The sequence below is a fragment of the Giraffa tippelskirchi genome, chromosome 2 (genome assembly GCF_054371585.1).
Source record: "Giraffa tippelskirchi isolate mGirTip1 chromosome 2, T2T-mGirTip1v1.2.pri, whole genome shotgun sequence".
NCBI classification, from domain to species: domain Eukaryota; kingdom Metazoa; phylum Chordata; class Mammalia; order Artiodactyla; family Giraffidae; genus Giraffa; species Giraffa tippelskirchi.
Genome location: NC_137276.1, coordinates 38,431,285 through 38,447,988, shown reverse-complemented (window position 1 = coordinate 38,447,988; position 16,704 = coordinate 38,431,285). Strand labels below are relative to the sequence as shown.

General features: G+C 33.8%; 1 protein-coding gene across 6 annotated transcripts in view; it reads left to right on the top strand.

Annotated features, from left to right (window-relative positions):
* Positions 1 to 16,704, top strand: part of KIF20B (kinesin family member 20B) — an 83,550-nt gene that overhangs the window by 35,123 nt on the left and 31,723 nt on the right. For all 6 annotated transcript variants that reach the window (XM_081555666.1, XM_081555636.1, XM_081555674.1 and 3 more), the window contains exons 19-21: positions 4,748 to 4,901; positions 12,659 to 13,877; positions 14,218 to 14,356. In XM_081555666.1, coding sequence (XP_081411792.1) covers positions 4,748 to 4,901; positions 12,659 to 13,877; positions 14,218 to 14,356 — 1,512 coding nt within the window. The remainder of the gene's footprint in view (positions 1 to 4,747; positions 4,902 to 12,658; positions 13,878 to 14,217; positions 14,357 to 16,704) is intronic.

Here is a 16,704-nt window from a genome sequence, read left to right as displayed (position 1 = left end):
CTGCTGCTTAATCGCTTCAGTTGTGTCCGACTCTGTGCGACCCCATAGACAGCAGCCCACCAGGCTCCCCTGTCCCTGGGATTCTCCAGGCAAGAACACTAGAGTGGGTTGCCATTTCCTTCTCCAATGTATGCAAGTGAAAAGGGAAAGTGAAGTCGCTCAGTCGTTTCTGACTCTTAGCGACCAGGTACCTTCAAATTATTTTTTGACATAATGTTAATAACATAATAGGTTGAGTAAATTAATAGCTAAAATGACCTGCTTTTGTATATCTTTTTTCTAAAAGAGGCAAGCATGGTATACAGTAGTTCCCCTTTATCTGCGGTTTCACTTTCTGTGGGTTAACCACGGTCAGAAGGATTAAATGAAAAGTGCATGAAATAATTCATGATTTACATTGTGTGCTGTTCTGAGTAGTGTGATGAAATCTTATGCCATATTGCTCCATCCTGCCTGGCTGACTCATCCCTTTGTCTAGCATATCCCTGCTGTTAGTCTTGTTCATCAGATTGTCTGTTGTTGGTATCATAGTTCTTGTGTTTGAGTAACACTGATTTTACTTAATGCCCCCAAAGCAGAAGAGTAGTGGTGCTGACAATTTGGATATGTCATAGAGAAGCTATAAAGTGCTTTGTTTAAAAGTAAAGGTATAAAAGTAAAGGTGAAAATTCTCAATAAGGAAAAAAAAAATTGTATGCTGAGGTTGCTAAGATCTATGGTAAGAATGAATCTTCTATTTGTGTAATTGTGAAGAAGGAAAAGGAAAATTTGTGCTAGTTTTGCTGTTAACACCTCAAACTGCAAAAGTTATGGCCATAGAACATAAGTGCTTAAGATGTGAAAAGCATTAAATTTGTACAAGATAATTTTGAGAGCAACAGAGGCTGCATTCACATAACTTATTATGGTATATTGTTATAATTGTTCTATTTTATTATTGTTAATCTCATTCTGTGCTTAATTTTAAAAAAAAAAAATATTTATTTGGCTCTGCCAGATCTTAGTTGTGGCGTGAGGGATCTTTAGTTGTGGTGTGAGGGATCTTTAGTTGCGGCATGTAGGATCTAGTTTCCTGACCAGGGATCAAACCTGAGTCCCCAGTACTGGGAGCAGGAAGTCTTAGCCACTGGGCCACCAGGGAGGTCCCTGTGCTTAATTTTTAAATTAAACTTGAGGCATGCACTAAACTTTGTAAGAAAGCATGTACAGGAAAAAGCATAGTGTATATAGGATTCAATATTTCCATGGTTTTAGGCAACTACTAGGTCTCAGAATGTATTCTCTACAGGTAAGCAAGGACTACCACCGCATTATAAAATGTTACATTTGACCCTCTGTGTCTTGAGAGTTGAAAGCCAGTACCTACAACTTTCTCTGTATCATCTCAACATCAGATAGGTTTTGATACTACAAGGGTAAATAAGGAACATTCTCTGGAGAAGCATAGCTCATCCTCTGTCTGTTGTAGCAGAACTCTCTTTTGGCATTTGTTAGATGCATTATTCACTCCATCTGACTTCTGTCACTTCTGTTGAATACATTATTGTAAATTAATTAATAATCATATTAACAGTTTAGAATGTATGTTAATTATCAATAAATTATATTGGTAATATAATTAATATTTTAATTATAATTTATGATTATATATTGTTGGATTTTTTCTCAGATCTGTTATATGTATTATTGTTTAACTTTTCTGAACTGGGAGAAATACCCCTGTAGTAAGGTAGAGAGTTAGGAGGAGAAGCATAAAATGATTTATTTTGTCAAGAAAAACTGAGACTCTGTATGCCAGGCGCTCTGCTAGATTCTAGGAATTATACAGATTAATAAAAACTACTCCCCTTAACAACTCCCCAGTAAGAGAAAACCAACATAAATGTATTTATAATGAAATGTGCAGTGGTAGTCAGTATGTATAAGAAGCTGAGAATAGATAGGGTTTGAGAGAATACTTTGTGGACATGAAAATGATTTAGTTCAATCTTAAATGGCAAGTGAAATTTATCTAGTCCAAAGTAGGAGCAGTTGGTAGGTGTGAGGGACAAGAAGATACACTGGCTTTCTAGATAAAAGAATCAGAATGCACAGTCATAGACATATGAGAAGCCTTTCAGTCAGTGTAGGAAAGTGTAAGTTTTAATAATTTGGTGAAGAGGAAAGTTTGAAGCAGGAGAGGTGAATAATGATGCTAGGAGCAGTAGATTGGGGTAAGATAGCGTGTGTGTTAGTTGCTCAGTTATGTCCGACTCTGCGACCCCATGGACCACAGCCCTCCAGACTTCTCTGTCCATGGGATTGATTGTCCAGGCAAGAATACTGGAGTGGGTTGACATTTCTTTCTCCAGGGGATCTTCCTGACCCAGGGATCAAACCTGGATCTCCTGCATTGCAGGCAGATTCTTTACCATCTGAGCCACCAGGGAAGCAGAAGGCCTTAAATACTTCATTAAAGCATTTGGGTTGTATTCTGTAGGTAGCAAGGAGTCATTAATTTTAAGGAGAAGAATAGCATAGTTGATTTTTTATTTGAGTTGATATTTTCAGAAACTTGGAAGATGGGATTGAGGTGGAATTAGAATGAAGGCTGGGAGACCAATTAGAAAACTCTTGAAAAAGTTCAGGTGATAGTTGATGAGGACTTTGATTTAAGATAGTTGGGTAGTGGTATGGATTAAGAGGAAATTGATTTGTGAAATAAAAGGGCTTTTGACTTTTTCAAGTAAATGAATTGCTGGACCTCCAGGCTCTTAGCACTTTGAGTTGATTATTTGCCACCTGTTTTTGTTCTGAGTGAGTGAGTGAAAGTTGCTCAGTCTGTCCGACTTTGCAACCTCATGGACTATACAGTGCATGGAATCCTCCAGGTCAGAATACTGGAGTGGGTAGCCGTTCCCCTCTCCAGGGGCTCTTCCCACCCAGGGATCAAACCCAGGTCTTCCACATTGCAGGTGGATTATTTACCAGCTGAGCCACCAGGGAAGCCCAGGAATACTGAAGTGGGTAGCCTATCCCTTCTCCAGAGCATTTTCTGGTGCAGGAATTGAACCAGGGTCTCCTGCATTGCAGGCGGATTCTTTACCAGCTGAGCTCCCAGGACTTGATCTGAATTTTAAGTTCAGCTATATATTTGTTGAAGGGAAAAGAAAAAACAAAAACAGCAAACCAGAAAAAGAGAAGCCAGAGATAGATCACTTCTAGTGCCTACAACTTTGAAGAAGATTGTTGGAACTTTAGCAGGGGATTATATCTATTTCTGTAGTATATTTGCACATGACATAATGTTAATAATGTTAATGTAAATAATAGTAAAAAAGCAATATAAAATAATCAATATTCCTAATTTAATAATCCTTGCCTTTGAGTAAATTTTTTAGATAGGCTCTAGACTCTGTTTTATCAACTAACTTAAAACAATGTGCTAAATTGTTCACATAAATAAACAAATGAAAAGTAAATTAGAACTTAACCTGACTGCTGATCAACCGTTGATTTAGGGTCACTGTTCCAAAGAGTCCAAAGCAGACTCTTTTAATGAATAAAAGTTTGTTTTGAATGGTTCGTTAGCATCCTTCCTACCAAGAATACTCTAGGCAGAAAATATTCCTTTTGGTAACTGACACTTGTGGGGGATAGATTTTTTTCTTGGTGAAGATTGTATAATTTGAACAGGAGAAAAATGATTAGGTTATTATGATACATCTGAACGTAGATGGGGGGACAACTTAAAATTGTCATGGACTGTTTGAAAACTCAGACTTTGTCAGAGGTCTGATTCATCTATCCCAGGACTTTGTCACTTATCTGTGACACCAACAGACTAATTGTGAAAAAGCATGGAGGTTGTTCTTCATGATATTCTTTGTTTATGGCTATCTAAAAAGACTGCTTTTTTTTTTTTAATCATTATGACTTAAAATCATTTTAATCTATATCTCTTAACAAAGTGATGATTTTATAATATAAAATGATATTTTATTTTCTCATACAGTTTTACCCACCACCTACCCACCCCCTGCAAATGGATTGCTACCAGTATGTAGGGATTTAATTAATCTCTGTCTTTCCCATACCTTTAATTACTTTATAAACATACACTTAATTGCTAAGGTTTCATCCTTCTTTCTGGGTACCTTTCTCAGTTTTAAAGCAGTATGTAGGTTGTGTATCTTTGAATATACAAAGGCTAGAAGCTAAGAGTAGAACTTTTTCTGGGATTTGTTAAAGTGTAGGACACGGTTACTTTGAGCTTTGGTTGTAAAACAAAATGATTGATGTTTTCTAGTTATTCAAGATTACTCAAAGTTTTAAGTGAAAGTATTTGTAAGGAGCAATTACATCACAGTGTTTTCCTAGTTCTCTTTTTCAAAGCACGTTTTGTTTATGATTTAGAGGTAAGTGTTTTAGGACTCTGGTTATCTGCAAATAAGTCTCTAACCCACCTGATCTTCTTAGAAAATCTAAAGATGAATTTGTTTTTAGTTTTGGTATCAGGGTAAAACTACACACTTACTTTTTTTGGGGGGGTCCTCCTTAGTGAATATACAAGTTAGTTAATATTACTCATTTCATAGAGTTATCAGTTATTTTAGGGTAGGGTGAGATTTAGGAAATAACCTAGAAAATGTTTCAACAAACTTGAAAATACAATTTTTATGATGCAGTATTGAATTTTAATTTATATAGTTCTTACATTTATTATAGCTTTCTATATGTGAACTAATTTTAATTTGTTTCACTTTAGGACAATGTTGGTAATTCTTCTTTAATAATAAACAATAAATTGGTTTGTAATGAAACGACTGAAATGTCTAAGGACAGCAAAACTAAAACGTATTCAGGAAGAAAAAGATTAAATGAAATTGAACTTCAACAAGATGAACCACCAGCAAAGAAAGGTACTTCTTCAGCTGCTAGGAGGCCATTAAGAAAGCTAACTCCTAAACCAGGAAACACAAAAGTTGCAAATAGAAGGAAATTTACTGATCTAAGGAAAAAAACCTGAGAAAATCTAAATGTCCCTAATTTTTACACTAACATGTTATGAACTATCTAGAGGATGCAGGTATTTAAAGCTGCCTTTATTTTAATGTTTTTAGATGTTATGCTCTTATCAATTTAGCATCACGATAATTCTCTTATTTCTGTGCCTATCGTAATTGAAAGGCACCTTTTCTGCCAAAATTTCTCCACACTTTTTTTTCCTCTTTATTCTTTTTTCATTGGAAGAAAAGGCCATTTGACAGGAAGACTTTGAACTAAACATTACAAAAGGCAAATGTAGTCAAGTTGTGTTTTCTATGAAACTACTAGAAAAAAAAGTGTGTGCTAAGCTTACTCACCTTGTGCTATACCTCCCTGGCTATGTGGAAGAACATAGCAGCTTTCACTTTGTCTCTAAACTATTCTGTCTTTAGGAAAACTTTTATAATATAATACAGAGAAGGAAGACTTTCTAAGAGAACATACATTACTTTAGAAACCTAATTAGCTGCTTAACCTTGAGAAAAATGGATAAATTAAGTCTTGCTTTATTAGTAAAATAAGTTAAATATACCTGCCTACTAAGGTTGTTAAGAATGAAAACAATTGGATAATACACCAATATAATAAAAACTTCATAAAACCTCAGTAAAAGTAATGTTTTCAAAAGTAGTTGACTTAAAGGATAATATAGCATTAGCTATATTAATGTAATAATTTATGAGCTAATAGGTTGAAACAGATATGCATTTGTCCTTGTTCAGTCACTCATTTGTGTCCGACTCTTTGCGACCCCGTGCACTGCAGCATGCCAGGCTTCCCTGTCCTTAACTATCTATAGAGTTTGCTCAAGCTCATGTCCACTGAATTGGTGATGCCATCCAACCATTTTATCCTCTATTGCCCACTTCTCTTCCTGCCTTCAATCTTTCCCAGCATCAGGGTCTTTTCCAATGAGCTGGTTCTTCACATCAGGTGGCCAAAGTATTGGAGCTTCAGCATTAGTCCTTCCCATGAATATTCAGGGTTGATTTCCTTTATGATTGACTGGCTTGATCTTCTTGCTGTCCAAGGGACTCGCACGAGTTTTCTCCAGCACCACAATTCAAACGCATAAATTCTTCGGCAGTCAGCCTTCCTTATGGTGCAACTCTCACATCTATATGTGACTACTGGAAAAGCCATAGCTTTGACTAGATGGACCTTTGTCAGCAAAATGATGTCTGCTTTTTAACATACTGTCTAGGTTAGTCATAGCTTTTTTTCCAAGGAGCAAACGTCTCTTAATTTGGTGGCTTTAGTTACTGTCCAGCAGATGTTGGCAATTTGATCTCTGGTTCCTCTGCCTTTTCTAAAACTAGCTTGAACAACTGGAAGTTCACAGTTCATGTATTGCTGAAGCCTGGCTTGGAGAAATTTAAGCATTACTTTACTAACGTGTGAGATGAGTGCAATTGTGCGATAGTTTGAGCATTCTTTGACATTGCCTTTCTTTGGGATTGGAATGAAAACTGACCTTTTCCAGTCCTGTGGCCACTGCTGAGTTTTCCAAATTTGCTGGCAAATTGAGTACAGCACTTTAATAGCATCATCTTTTAGGATTTAAAATAGCTCTGCTGGAATTCCATTACCTCCACTAGCTTTGTTCGTAGTGATGCTTCCTAAGGCCCACTTGACTTCACACTCTAGGATGTCTGGCTCTAGGTGAGTGATCACACCATCGTGGTTATCTGGATCATGAAGATCTTTTTTGTATAGTTCTTCTGTATATTCTTGCCACTTCTTCTTAATATCTTCTGTTTCTATTAGGTCCATACCATTTCTGTCCTTTATTGTGCCCATCTTTGCATGAAACGTTTCCTTGGTATCTAATTTTCTTGAAGAGATCTCTAGTCTTTCCCCTTCTGTTGTTTTCCTCTATTTCTTTGCATTGTTCACTTTGAAAGGTTTTCTCATTTCTCCTTGCTATTCTTGGGAACTCTGCATTCAAGGTAGGTATATCTTTCCTTTTCCCCTTTGCCTTTCGCTTCTCTTCTCTTCTCAGCTATTTGTAAGGCCTCCTCAGACATTTTGCCTTTTTGCATTTCTTTTTCTTGGGGATGGTTTTGGTCACTGCCTCCTGTACAGTGTATGAATCTCCGTCCATAGTTCTTTAGGCACTGAAGAAGGGAATGGCAAACCCCTTAAGCATTCTTGCCTTGAGAACCCCATGAACAGTATGAAATGGCAAACTAATATGCATGGTCATTTTCTATTATCCACTGAAGGAGTGGTGCCTTAGCTACAGGGAGTATAACCTTTTTATGCTTTCCATAGCTCTGTTCCTCTGTTTTTTCACCTTGTTTGGGGCCATAGAGTAGTTGAGAATTCAGGGGGTTGAGAATGTAGGATCTGTGGATCACTAGGAAGTGGAAGTGTGCAGGAGTGAGTGATCCACGTGGTACAGCTAATCCTAAGGGTAACCCATCCATGAAGAAGATGATTATATAATAATCTGAGTTGTTAGCAATAAATAATTTGGATATGAGTAGGTTTATAAGTTTAGGTAACAGAATACTTTTTTCCCCCTAAATTCATAACCACTTTGGCTATTTCTTAATTATGAGACTATAAGGACTACATAAGAGATCATATGAAAATTGTAGCTATAATATAACCATTTTTCCCCCTCTACCTGCGATAAAAAATCTCCAGAACAAAATATGTGATTTCTGTACTTACTAGGATAGGATTAGGGAGTTGATAGTTGTACAGGACTGATGTTTTCTGCTCTTAAAAGGAAGTGCAAAGCTATTTCCCTATGAAAGTGAATTTACTTGTTTGCATCACTGTATCTGTACTTTGGGTAAGCTGATTAACCATGTAAACATTTCAAGAAATAAGCCTTCAGAATAGTGATACAGGAGACAAACCAGAAATATGCTACAGTCTGCTCACCTGTGACTTTTCAACCAAAACTAATTTTTGTAGCAAAATATAGGTAAAGCAGTATATGTACTGGTTGAATGTGGTAGAAATATTGAATTAAAGTAACTATCTTTCTTATTGTTATGTTTACTTTTTATAAGTTAACCTATATTAGGCTCATATACTATAAAACCTACTTCATCTTTATTGCTAGACTAATAATTTAATTTCTCCCTGACAAGGCTGTTCTGAATATGTTCTATGAATCTTTTGATATGAAACATAAAAATTTCTAAAAGGATAATGTGAATATTTGAATATCAGATGCAAATCCAATTTCCTGAAGTATCTTATGTAATAATCTTATTTATTAAAGTATAATAAGAGAACAACATGACAAAATGCTTTTTTTGATCACAAAAGCTATATTGCACTTGCTTTAATTTTACCTCAAGGTTTAGGGATATGTCCATATAGTATGCATGACTCAAGTCTCTTCTCTCAGGATATTCAGGATTTATTTGTGAGCTTTGAGTTTCTGATTATCATTTTTAACTTGCTTACATCCCATCTCTCCTGGTAAAGGGTTCAGACATTTTTATAACTTGTCTTCTTAAAGGGCAGAAGGATTAGTCATTTCTACCGGTGAAGTTCCACCGATGAAGTCATAGGTGTGAAAATTGTGTCATTAGTACAAAATTACTTAAAGAGAAAGTAGAACAGAACTGTGAATCAGTGGCAAAGAAAGTTATTCCACTTTGTGATAACTTGGCTACAGTTTTGTAAAATGTTAGGAGACAGTCTGATAAAAAATAATGCATTGGTTGAAGATTATTTTTAAAAATTCTTTAGAATAAATGGGCAAGTTTGTTACAAAAGTAAATAAGAGTGAATCTCTAAGTTTCCAAAGTAACTGGAATCCTTAGAATAAACTGAGAATCTGAAGGAGCTAAATTATGAAAATGTAACTGCAAACATAGGAAAATCTTCAAAAATCAACTCATTAGCTTTTCAGAAACCAGGATATGGAGCCAGAGTCAATGCCATGATTTTCCTGTCCTTTTTGAGGCAGAAGAGACAATGTGATTTATAGGTATTAAAACGTTATCCAGTGTGCTTTTAGTTGGTCTGTTAAAGAAATCTTGGAATCCTGTTTTGGGATTAACATAATTACTGCTGCCCAAGAGCATTTAAACTATTGCGTGAAGGAAAAGAATATGGATTGTATTTGAAAAAATGAAAACTTAACAAATAAAGCTTATTTTCACAAGTATACTACTGAATGTAAAAATGGATAAATTCTTGGAGTAGCAAGATGATGTTCCCAGATTATATAGTGAGTTCCGGGGTGAGGGGATACTCTAACTGGGGACATCAGCATATTGAGAGGACTAGGATTTTTTTTTCCCCCCAGTCCTATTGAGGTATAATTGAGAAATAATATTGTAATGTATTTAAAATGTTCAACATGATTTGATATATATTGTGAAAAGTTTCCCACTATGTTAATTAATGAATACATCCATCATCTCATGCATTCACCTATTTTCCCCCTCTTTTTCTTTTTTGGTGAGAACACTCAAGTTATACACCCCAAGCAAATTTCAGTTATACAATACATTCTTATCAATTATACTCACCATGTTATAGTTAGATCCTATGACCTTATTCATCTTCAACTGAAAAATTATACCCTTTTACAAGCCTCTCCCTATTTCCATCAACCAGCATTCTACTCTTTGTTTCTATGAGTTAGATCTTTTTTTTCCCCTTGTATTGATACCATACAGTATTTGTCTTCCCATGTGTAGTTTATTTCACAAAATGAACCCTCCAGGTTCACCTATGTTGGAGATGGCAAGATTTCATTCTTCTTTAGGTTGAGTAATTATATTCCATTGTATACATATTTATACCCCTTTAAAAAAATCCATTCACCCATCCATGGTCACTTGGGTTTTTTCCCAATGTCCTGACTGTTGTCAAAATGTTGCAGTGAACATAGGGCATGAACTTGCATGAACTTTGAATAGTGATTTCATTTCCTTTGGATGTGTACTCAGAAGTGGGGTTGTTAGATCATATGATAGTTTGATTTTTAATTTTTTGAGAAACCTCCGTACTGGTTTTCTGCTGCTTATACTACTTAATATCCCCATCAACAATGAGCAGATTTCCTCTTTCTTCTCAACATTTGTTATCTCTTATCTTTTTGATGATAGGCATCCTAACAAGTGTTAGGTGATAATCTTACTGTACTTTGGATTTCCTTTTCCCTGATGATTAGTGATATTGAACACCTTTTCCCATACCTGTTGATTATTTGTATGTCTTCTTTGGAAAAATATCTGTTTGGCTCCTCTGCCAATTTTTAATCGAATTGCTTGATTTTTTGGCTGTTGAGTTGTGTGAGTTTCCTATATATTTTGGATATTAACTCCTTGTCCTGCCAGACAAATGGTTTGCAAATATTTTCTCCCGTCCCACAGGTTGCCTTTTCATTTTGTTGACTGATTCTTGTGCTGTGCATACTGTTTGTATGTAGGATAGTATTAATTTTAAAGAGCTTTTTATGCTCTTAAAGATGCCTTCTTAATTGAACAGATTCATTAGATTGGGTACTATTGTCTCTCATCTAGATGCCCAAGTGCCTGTCACAGCAGGGGGAAAAATTTAAGGGCTTGAATCTCATTGCTGTGTGAGATTTGATATTTTATCTCTTATGGAACAATAAAATGTAGCCGGGCTACCAGATAGGAGCTTTGTAATGAAGCAAACGGATATATTTATATCCAAAATATATTACAGGGGTGACCACCAAGTTCTTCCAGAAATTTAAACAGATAAATGCCTGGATCATTGTGTATGTACACTCAAAAGTGTTTGCATGTACAATACATTCCACATTTACCAAATCAGTATGTTTGATATTTGTTTGGAATCTACATTCTGAGCTCTGTTGCTCATTCTCTAAAACTAGAGAATCACTGTTGTAAAAAAGGTACTGTAAAGATAAAATCTTAAAATTTAAAACATAAAATTACACTACAGTAACTGAGTTAATATAACTGGGGCATGTTAGATTATAAATTTGCACATATCTAGAACCAGAGTAGGAGACTGATTACAAAAATTGTGTTTTTCTGATCCAGTGATATGTCTTAGAGATAGAAAAGGAGAACATAAGCGATGTAGCTAAATGTCAGAAATAATTCATTTAGGATTATTGTTCAAGTATGTAAAGATGCATTAGACACAGAGAGTCTTCTGTCAGGAAATTTGGAATATAATAGATGAGAGCAACAAGTATATATAGTATTTCAATATAATATGATGTACTCAGATTCATAGGATAATATGGTGGTACTTACTAAAAAGACAACTCTAAAATATACCTTTTAAAGATTCTTCAGACAGTTACCAACTGAAAATAATAAGATTTTTATGGAGCATTTCAATCCAGTTCTCCCTTATGACTGCCTTGTGCATTTATGGATTTCATATTGTACCTGGAACCTCTCAGCAGGAGTTTGATTCTTAATGTGCTTAGTGAGACTGCCAAATAAAAATATAGGTGAAATTGACAGATAAATGGCCAATTGGGGGGAATGCATGAAGGTCAAAAGGATGTGTTGAGTTGATCAGTACAGTATTGTGTAGAAAATACATAGAAATTGTATTAGAGTCATGTAGTATATAAAATTCACACATATATCAAACCATGAAGTGAAATAGAATAGGAAAAAAATTTAAAAACCAAAGGTTCTGATTCTTATGTTTTGAAGTAATTTTCCTAGGATATGAGACACTCATCAGATCAGTTATTATTGTAATGGAAATTCTATGAAAGCATAAAAAGATAAATTTGTATATCTGGAGAATTGAGAATTATGTTTCAAGAGTTAATCATGCAATCTGTGAGAAAAATTTGAACATAATTTATACTGGACAGTTGTGTGAGATGATTTAGTTTGTCAACATAAATATTAAGAATTAACTTTTAGCTAATAGTGCATCCTCTGGACACAGTTTAATTTAATCTATATCAACTGTATTTGTTAAAGCTCTTGTACTTACATAACATTTAGTTTCTAATAATATCTAACTATATCCCAAGCACAGTGTTCCAAATTCATTTATTTTCTTGATCTTCACAAGTACTTTGAGATAGGTGATATTATTATTTCCATTTTACATTTGAGGAAACAGCTATGGGATCAAACAGTTTATTGATAGTTATGCAACTAGTAAAGGTAAGGCTCTATTAGACTTAGCAGAAGTTTAACCATTTTTCTCCTAATTTCCACTCTGAAAGTGTAAGGCACTCAGTTTGTAGATCACTGATTTAGTAGACCTATAGTATAATTGTACTTTTAAACTGTTCTTTAGTCAGCCTTAGTGTAATAGTAATGGTAAAGATTTGTTGTAGACAATTCAAATAACAAATAACAATTCAAATAACATTAAAAGCTATAAAAAGAAAGTAGAAGTAACTGGTAATCCCACTCAGAAGTAGCTGCCAGTATTTTCTTGTACATCCTTTGCTAGTAACTCTGCTGTGACTTAATGGAACTATGATTTTTACATAATTGAGTTTATACTATGTATGTTTTGCAACCTGAGTTTTCTGTAACTCAATAGCTTATCTCTGTTTTTCATTGTTTGTTTTCATATGTTTCATATGTTTGAATATTGGCTTATATGGTAACTTTTTGATTTTATTAAGGTTTGCCAGATTAATAATGTATTTTTTTTATTTTTAAAGGACTTACACATGCTAGTCCAACTATCACTGAAGACCAAAAGAAAAGTGAAGAAATGCAAGAGAGCATTTCAGATGAGGAAAACATTAGAGTTCTACAAGAAAATAATGAAGAGCTAAAAACACGTTTACTCACCATTGAGAATGAACTTAAAAATGAAAAGGAAGAAAAAACAGAATTAAATAAACAGATTGCTAGTTTGCAGCAGGAACTTTCTTCTTCTGAAAAAAAAAGTTTAGGTTTTAGTGTAGAGGTCCAACAAATTCAGTTGAGTTATGACAATGTGATTTCTGAATTACATGTGCAGAAAAGTATAAATCAAGAACAGAAGGAAAGGATCATGAAATTATCAGAGGAGGTAGAAACTGCTAGAATAAACATCACAAATAATGTTTCCCAAATAAAATTAATGCAAGCAAAAATAGATGAACTGCGTAGACTTGATTCAGTTTCTCAGATTGCAAACATAGATTTACTCAGTCTCAGGGATCTGTCCAGTTGTTCTCAAGAAGATAATTTGTCGAATACACAGTTACATCATTTGGATAATGATTATTTGATAAGTAAGCAGGTTAAAGAACATGGTATTCAAGAACTTAATAGGGAAGGATCTTTCCACTCTACTGTTGAAGCCATTTGGGAAGAATGTAAGGAGATTGTAAAGACTTCCTCCCAAAAAACCCATCAGATTGAGGAACTAGAACAACAAATTGAAAAATTACAGGCAGAAGTAAAAGACTATACAAATGAAAACAATAGACTAAAAATAGAGGAGAGGGAGAAAAAGAATCAAGATGATTTGCTAAAAGAAAAAGATAGTTTTATACAGCAGCTGAAGGAAGAATTGCAAGAAAAAACCGTTAGTCTTGATATTGAAGTACAGCATGTAGTGGAAGGAAAGAGAGCACTTTTAGAACTTACGCAAGATGTTGCTTGCTATAAGATGAAAATAAAGGAACTTGAAGCAATGTTAGAAACCCAGAAAGCCAAGTTAGAACAAGAAATTATGGAAAAGGAATCTATCATTTTAAAGCAAGAAAGAAATCTGAATGAATGTCAAGTAAATCTTAAAGATTCTATCCAAAATGCCAGAGATTTAAATGAAAGGGAAGTCAAATTGAAAGAAGAAATCACACAATTAACAAAAAACTTGCAAGATGCTAAGGATTCACTTCAATTAAAGGAAGAAGAAAAGGAAACAAACTGGCAAGAAACAGAAAAGTAAGCTAAAAGTTATTAAAAGGTTTTAAAAATTTGCATTTCTTTTATTGATTTTTCTATATAGCTTTTAAAGAATTTAGGTGGGCATAATTTAATCTGGTTAAATATAGCATGTATGTTGAGAGAAGAACTTGAACTTTGTATAGACCTTTGGGACTGAATGTTATTTACATGCAGAGTTCTGTTTATAAAATCTCCTGAAATCCTCCTTGAAGTACTCATTCATGCTATGGACATTCCAAATTTGTGAAAAGATCTAATTTTGTAGATTACTAGTCACACATATGATCCTAAGTGATCAGTGATATGTCACTATAGGAAAGTGATTTGTGATTTTTAGGTTGAAAGAGGAGCTCTCTACAAGCACTGCTCTTACCCAGAATCTAAAAGCTGATCTTCAGAGGAAGGAGGAAGATTATGCTGAGCTCAAAGAGAAACTGGCCGATGCCAAAAAGCAGATTGAGCAAGTACAGAAAGAGGTTAGTTATAAAAGTTGTGTGGCCAATTTAAATGATAAAGATTGTTTTCCTTATATATCATGTTTCGACACTAATTTTAGTATTGACCAGAACATTTGTCAACTCCATTATTTTTTTTAAAATGATGAGAACTGTTATTTCACAAAAAGTTTAGTCAGCTTAAACAAACCGAAGAATGTCTAATAGTAAGAAAAATATGTGCCTTATATAAGATTAGAACCTTTTTTTTCTTTTAAGGACTGCTAAGCTCAAGTCCCCCCAAAAAGTAAAAAGTAAACTTTTGTTTACAGATTGTATGTAGGAGAGTATGTAGTGCAGTTGTAACAAGTTTTATTATAATTTGATTTAAAAACAGGAAATACGTTCACATGGTTCCAAATTTAAAATACATGAAAGTATATATAGTGAGGGGAAAAGCTGCCATCAAGCTTCCCACCAAGGAATCAAATGTTACCAATAATTTTTTTTTCTTCACTTCTCCCTCTTCCCTCTGTTGTTCCTTCTTTCTCTTCCTGTTAAAAAATGGAAACCTCCAATAAACACTATGTGAACCTTGTTTTTCTTCACATAGTGTATCTTGACTGTCTCTCCATCTCAGGATATAAAGAGTTTCTAGATGACTTTTTTAATGACTAGGAACATGTATTTATGGTTAATGAGTCCCCTATTGTTGAACATTAAGGTAACTTCCAGGTAATGATGCAGTGATGTCATTTTTAACTTTTGTAAGTCTTCCTGTGATATAAATTCCTAAAAGTAGAATTTATGAGTCACTGGTTTGTACATTTTGATATTTATTATGCTTTTTTAGAGATTATGCCAATTTACTCAGCAGAACTAATGTATAAGAAAGTATTTTTCTCTATACTCTTATCCACAAAGTAGTGTTTTATCATTATTTTTTAATATCTGCTAACTTGACAGTATATCTCAACTATAATTCTAATTTGCATATCTTTAATTAGAATGAACATTTTTTGGTTTACAATTTATTTTTTTTTTCTCCTGTGGTCTGAGTATTCATATTCTTTGTTTTAGTTTAGGTTATTTTTTTCTATTGTTACTGCTTTATGGGAGCTTGTTATATATTTAGGAAATTAACTTTTTAAAGATATTAATTGTGGATAACCCCTGCACCTGACCCCTATGTTGCCATTTTTCTTGATTTTGATTATGGTGCTTTTTTCCCTTGGAGCAACTTATTTTTCCTATGACTGCTGTATTTTGTATCATAATTACTTTTTAAAAATTGAAATAATTTCAAATATTTTTCATTACTTAGAGTTAGTTACAAAAGAATACTTAAATGCTAAGGTCTGAAGAATATTAACACAGCAGATGTTTGTGGATCTCATCCATTTTTTGTTTCCTATACCCAATGAAGTTACTATAATGAATGTTTTGTATTTGTCTTTTTTTTAGACCTGTTAAAAATGTAAGTTAAACTATATATATATATATATGTGTATATATATATATGTGTGTGTATATATATATATATGTGCATATATATATGTGTGTGTATATATATATATATGTTTTTTTTTTTTATTTCTACACAGTAATTGTGTTCTGAGACATTATCCACATCATATTCCTGAGAGTCATTTATGTATGGTTAATCACTTTCACTGCTGTGTAATACTCCAAAGTGTGTGTGACTGTACAATTTAGTTACCTATTCTCTTGACCATTTAGGTTGTTTTCATTCTTTGCTCTTAGAAGAAAGAGTGATACTATTTTAAACATGCCCTAGGTGTACATGTACAAGAATTTGTAGAGCACGGGGTGGAATTGTTGGGTCAGAGCAGGTAAAGGGGTATCTTATGGTTTTAAGTTGTTTTCCTCTCAGTGTCTGTTTTTATTCACTATATGTCTATGCTAATTTTCACTCTGTGAAATACATTCATTCATATTTTCTTTTAATTTTGATATCCTTTTAAAAATTAATATTGTGTTGGATTTCTTTAGTCTTATGTCTAATTCTTCTTTAAAAAAATTTTGTTTATTTATTTATTTTTGGCTGTGCAGAGTCTTTGTTGCTGTGCGAGCTTTCTCTAGTTCTCACCAGTAATTCTTTACCACTTCCCACCAGGGAAGTCCTTGGTTCTAATTCTTATAAAATATATTGCAAATACCTTCTAGCTTACTTGTTGAAAGTCAGGCCTCCTCTTTCTATGAATGTCCTCAAAATAAAAGCCAGTCAGTGTTCCACTTATTTCTGTGATTATTTTTTCACTTAATTTTTTTCTGTTATCTCGATACTTAGTTATTTTTTTGTTAGTTCCTCAGTACTTTTAAAAAGATTTAAAACTTTTTATCTAGCATTTGAAGTCCTTGAATAATTT